The 6204-nt window shown below is 43.7% G+C and overlaps 1 protein-coding gene and 1 pseudogene across 1 annotated transcript in view; both read right to left on the minus strand.

Annotated features, from left to right (window-relative positions):
• Positions 1-11: 11 nt before the first annotated feature.
• LOC123066918 (F-box/FBD/LRR-repeat protein At1g13570-like) lies at positions 12-2838 on the minus strand (annotated as a pseudogene).
• A 2654-nt stretch (positions 2839-5492) lies between these two features.
• LOC123072745 (F-box/FBD/LRR-repeat protein At1g13570) overlaps positions 5493-6204 on the minus strand; it is a 4371-nt gene continuing 3659 nt past the window's right edge. The window contains exon 5 of the mRNA XM_044496373.1: positions 5493-6157. Within this exon, the coding sequence (XP_044352308.1) occupies positions 6031-6157 (127 nt within the window). The 3' untranslated portion in view covers positions 5493-6030. The remainder of the gene's footprint in view (positions 6158-6204) is intronic.

The raw sequence follows: 6204 nt of genomic DNA on the forward strand, positions 1-6204 counted from the left end.
TTTGTTCTGGCTTAGTTATGTAAATATTCATTCCAACCTGAAACCAATGTAAGCCAATCTGATGAATGCTTTGATTTCCAAAAGTAGGCTGGTTCTGGCATGAGCTACTCCAATCTCATTATCATGCTGCATCACCATGCAGAATGTACAATACGAAGGTACAACTTGATATCTGTGATTCTCTCTTGTTGATACAACATGAAGGTGCCTTCTTAAATGTGATCGCTTCTTATGGACACAGAACACGTGGACCAAACAGCACGAGCTGAACTGACGCTGTTGAGGAATGGCAGCATCGCGCAAATATATAACCACCAGATAGTCCTAGCTGGTACATCTGCTTAAACAAAGACAAAATAATTCTACCCGCGGCAAATTAGATTGGCAAAGTGGTGAGGGAGCATATTTATCATGTAACGATGATCTTGGCCCTGGGAGACACCCTCGGCAGAGCTAATAGCTTCGTAAGAACCATGCTGCGGTCCATTTCGCCCTTCCACTGTATTCTCACTTCTTCCAAAGCAGGTGCCCAGCTCAATAGCTTTGCCACGAAATGGAATTCGTGGTCCACACCCCGGAAATCGTTCACACGGACCGTTATGAGATGGTTCATTTGCATTTGCAGGGTAAGCTCTTGAATGCTCGCCTGATCCTGATCCTGATCCCATGTGCTCCCAGGGTAATTCTGCATATATTTTTCTCACAACTGAGTAGGTGCCATAAACTCAATAAACATGGATTGAATGATCGAGGGAGGGAGAGTATTTACTGTAGGCATACGTACCCACATATCAAGGTTCTTCAACTTAGGGGCATTCTGAAACAATGAACACATGGTAATACTTGCCTCTGGTCCCAAAAGCATATCGTAAGATAAATATCCTCTAGGCGAGTGAACACGACAGGGAGTTTCGTAAGTATGCACGCCTTTGGCAGATACTGCACCAAGAAAAAAAATGGCAACACAGATTAGACAGAAGGCAGAAGAAGGCCATAGCAATGCTGGAGCTAATATAATAGCTCACCTTCATGAAACTGCCAGAAATTCCAAGTGTTTTGATCTCACTTAGGCTTCCCAATGACTTCTTGACATGGCTTTCCTTGTCATGCGCAATTGGAGTAGATTGATATGCTTTAGATTTGTGATAATGGTAATGGAAGAGAATGGCTGCCTTCAGATTAGGGGCATCCAAATCAATGTCTTCAAAGTCCCCAGCAACTCAGGAGCCTGAATGTTTAGACGGTTGATGCCCTCAAAATAATTTAATATCAAATTGGTCAGTACAGGGCAGAATGAGATGAGATTTTGGATATCCATGTTTGTGGAGGAGAAAATTTTGAGGCTTAGGTCAGTTAGGCTCTTCAAACTGAAACCTTGGAATACCCGGGGCAAGCTGATGGTGCAGTTTTCTAGGTGCAGAGACTTCAGATGGCTGATAGAAAAGATGCACGATGGTAACCTATACCTTGGCCTTGAGTTAAACTCAATTATAATTGATCTTGTGGATCTGCTTGAAAGCATGAGCATCCACCTAGGGAACTCATCATGATAGCTTTCACTACCCGAAATATCAAACTGTTCTATAGTTCCCTTGTGGAGTGATAGCACCGTATCAACCAACGTAACGAACTTAGTTCGTGTAAATTTCCCATCGCGAAGAGATATTTTTGGCATATCAGTCCATGCATCCCTCCATGTACTTGATAAGGTGCAAGTCCTAACCGCTTCTACGATATTCAAACGGGAGAGGATGTTGCCCTTTATCTCTGGAGGTAGACTGCTCAGTCTATCTGGAACAGATGTAGCTTCCCCCGTTGCCATTTTGCAGGTACTCATTGCTTCAGCATCCAGATTAAACTGTCCTAGCATTTCCAAAAGACGGGGAGCCTAAATTAGTATGAGTTCTACCACATATCTCTACAAATTTGATACATGCAGAAAATTAAATGGTGCAGTGTGTAAGTTGCTTGTTCGTGGCAAAAATAAAAATAAACAACAGCCAGAAGATGGGAGTTTCAGGAAACAAGTCCAGGCGGCATGTTTCTATTAACAGAACAGAACTCGACTGCTGTTGTTGGTAAGCAAAAAAGCTTGATGATTCCAGCATTAAATGTAAGCATGACCAACATGTGGTAGCTGAAATTCATGGTTACCCATCACGACAGTCCTAGTCGGAACGATTATGTGTGGCAACACTAGGTACAAGGCTAGGTTCCAAATCTTTCTTACCAGATCAGTATGCTGGCTAGGAAAAGATTAATTCTGCGAGATTAGCACTGCAGAGGTTAGAGAATATAAAAGCAATGTAAAGAACAGAGTACTACACTGAAGAACAGAGTACTAAACAAGCATGTGAAGAGCATTAAGATTAACTAGAGCCCAGTCTAATCTCCTTGCCACACACAATTTTGCTAGTCATTAGTTAGTCCTTACGGAGCAATATGATAACTGACAGAACCATACAAGCCCCGAAACTGTTCAGCTACACATAGAAAACGGAATTGAGCATGATGTATCATAGATTCATGTGGCTGATCACTATCTTGAAACTGTTCAACATATAGAAGTACTGGCTTTTCAATAATTTTCTTGAATTCGCTGCAAACAGGTCTCAAATTTCAACTGCATCGAAACAGGAAGCCACATTAACTCACGGGGTGTTGCTGTAGGGGTGTGCGGAAGAACGGGACAAGGCGACGCTGCTCGCCTGCTACGGCCTGCTGCTAAGCAGCAGCGCAGAGGCCAGAGGACGCCGCCACGACGCCGCGCCGCCGGCCCCTGCTGCCGTGCCATCTCTAGGGTTCGATTTTCAGTTGGGTTGCGGTTGCTCTGGGAGATTTCAGAGATGGGCTATATCGGGGTGGGGCTAGCACTAGTACTTATCTTGGGCTGAATGTTTACATAGTCTGACATTCATGATACATACATTTTTTTTCTCATACCTAAAAAACATTTTACACTTAAAAAAGCCTAAAAAACATTTTTTTCCTTAAAAGAAATATACATGATTTTTTTTGGCAAAAATAATGTGTACTTCAACTGACAATGGGTGATTTGGGACATAACAGTGCAGAGCTCCACGGGAGGGAAGGTGATCGGCGGCGTGAGTTTCGGTGGAGAGACACAATGAGAGGGGAGTGGGTAAACTGGGGGAGAACGGGACGTGGAGTTTCTACACCCAGGAGCAAATGCTCCTGGTGTGAACAGTAGTATAAAAAATCAAAAAAAATTCAAAAAATTCTGAATTTTTTTTGTGGCATACTTTCACAAATGTTACTTGTGCATGCAGAATTTCATCACAAAATCACATTGGTGGAAGGCGTGGTAAAAAAAATAAAATCGATGCTCAGAAAATGTTATTTACAAAAGCATTTTGGAGCTTTGATTTTGTTTCTTTTTGCATGACTTGCACCAATGTGATTTCGTGATGAATTTTTGCATGCACGACAAATATTTGTGAAAGTATGTCCCTAAAAAATTTCAGAATTTTTTGAATTTTTTTTTATTTTTTTTTATTGTACTGATCACACCAGGAGCATTTGCTCTGGGTGTAGAAAGGTACTTCCGGGGAGAACGCCTTTATCGTGAAATCAAGGCATACAAGGTGATTGGGTTGGAGGGATGTGGCAAGTGACATTTTGTTCCTACATATTCCAGTTTGTGCATAAAACTTTGTAGAAACCGATTTATCTAAGCAAGCTCAATAATGGAATGTAATATTCACGGCTCAAAAAGGGGGTACTCGTGAGGTTAGGGGTATCTACGCCTTTCCATCTTGATTTGTGGCTAGAAAGTGGGAGATCAGCCGGTTGATTTAAAGAGTTTTTTTATAATTAAACAACACAAGTTATGGTAAAGAGAAAATGGTATGTCTCGTGTAGTGACTCTTCCTAGGGTTTGTTTGTTTGAATGTATGGAATTTTTTTAAACATGGTTTTGAAAAGCCACCGTATTTAGATATACCAAGAAATGTTTTGACACTTTTAGTAATAAATAGGAAAACGTTTCTGGCCGGACGACCGGCTAACATTTTTCGGCCGGTCCCGCACCGCTCACCACTCGCACACACTACGTCGATGCCTTCTTCTTTTTTTCCTTGCACGAACCGCCTGCTCCCCTCCTTATCTTCTTCCGCGCGAGCACAACCACTAGTTATCCCCTCATTTCCCGTCTTTCCTCATGCGCCGGTTCATTTTTTTTCCCAAGCTTGCCCGATCTCGCCGTGGCTACCAATATTTTTGTTGTTGCGCAAGAAAGCACCCACCAGAGGGGCGCCGCCGTTAAGGGCTGTCGGTGCTCGCACCAATCGAGGGTTGCCGCTGCGATGTCATCCCGTCGTTGTTGCGGAGCCAAGAACGATGGCGCGGTTCCCCGGGGCAGCCATTGTTGCGAGCCAAGCACAAGAGTTGCGTCAGCCATGGAGGGAATGTTGGATGCATGTTGCAACCGGCCGACGTAGGAGTTGGGACCATCGAGGCGAGAAGTTGCAAGCAGTTTCAACCGGTGTTAGAACCAGACGGCCCATCATACGGCGCGAGATCATTTTTGCTCGAACCGACGACATTTTTTGTTGTAACCGGTAAGATTTTTTGCTGGCACTGTCGAGATATTTTGTTGCGATCGGCGGAGATGACACATTTTTGCTGGAACCATATTAATTTTTGGTGGAACCAGCGAATGATTTTGCTACGGCGGTGACTTCTGAAGTTTTCTGTTGCTTGAGATTTTTTGCTACGACTGGGCGGCGCCGACGCATTTTTGTTGGAACCGTATTAATTTTTGCTGGAACCAGCAAATGATTGCGGCGGTGACTTCTGGAGTTTTTTGTTGCTTGAGATTTTTTGCTACGACTGGACGGTGGCGACGCATTTTTGCTGGAACCGTATTAATTTTTTGCTGGAACCAGTAATACTTTTTTGCTTCAAGGGATTTACTAAGATTGCTAGTTGTTCATGTCGTTTTGCTGGAAACTACTATTTTTTTGCTGGAACCCGTTTTTGGGTTTGCTGCAACTGACCACTGCAGTTGTTTTTTGGTTGAGATGTGTTTTTTCGCTCGAATCTGGTGGTGCAGGTCAATGGCGGCGGTGATCTAGAAGCGGCGGCGCCGTGCTATGGTGGGCAGCGCGAGTTGCTGGAACGAAAGTTTGACAGAGCTGCATCCAGCAGGTGGTGATGCTGGAACGACGACAAGATGAGGAAGGCGTGTGACGACGGCGAATTGGAGCTGCGGAGAGCTGCGGAGAGATAAGTTCGGTCCTTTCGAATTTAACCAGGTCAGGTACAGCACAAGACAACACCTAGAGCCAGGCAATAGGGCCCATAGGCCACAGAGAAGGCCAAATATATATTTGATTAACACTTGAATAAACAGTTTTGGAAAAAAAATGAAGCAAAAATTGGATCAATGTGGGTAATGCAATAGGTAATATTAAACAGTGTGTGAGCATTGACAATTCATTATAATGTAAAATCAACACAGGCCGATCTGATGAATGCTTTGATGTCAAAAGGTAGAGTTGTCAGGCATGAGCTGCTTTTTTTAATCTCAAAACACTTCAGGCTTCATACATCTACACATGCAGAGAGTACAATACCAAGGTACAAGTTTGATGTCTTTGGTTCACATCTTGCTGATACAACATGAAGGTGAATGCGATCACTTCTTTTACAGATATCTGCTAAAACCAGGAATCTACCATACACAGAACACAAGGACAAAACAGGATAAACTGATCAGACGCAATTAAGGAAGGGCAGGAGCTGTGGCGTGCAGAGTCCCCGGTGTGTGGAGGAATGACAGCAGCTGCTTGCGTGACCTCGGTTGCGCAAGGGAATGGAGTGTTTCACATGGAAAATACTTGCTGATAGCACATTAAGTACCCCCACCGAATGTTGTCAACAAAACACACTAGCTCTACCTAGATGGGGCATTCGCAACAACAAAGACGAAATAGTTCTACTCAGCAGCAAATTAAACCGGCAAAGTGATGGGGATTATGCACTGCAGACTGTATGGATGCATGCCTATCAAAATGTAACAATGACCTTGGCCCTGGGAGATACCCTCGGCAGAGTTAATAGCTTCGCAAGAACCCTGCTGCAGTCTGTTTTGCCCTCCCATTCTATCTCCAATTCTTCCAAAGCTGGTGCCCACCTCAGTAGGAAAGAAGTCCACATAACCCTCTGAAGTTTCACAAACCG

This window comes from Triticum aestivum, chromosome 3B, assembly GCF_018294505.1.
Source record: "Triticum aestivum cultivar Chinese Spring chromosome 3B, IWGSC CS RefSeq v2.1, whole genome shotgun sequence".
In the NCBI taxonomy this organism is placed as follows: Eukaryota; Viridiplantae; Streptophyta; class Magnoliopsida; order Poales; family Poaceae; genus Triticum; species Triticum aestivum.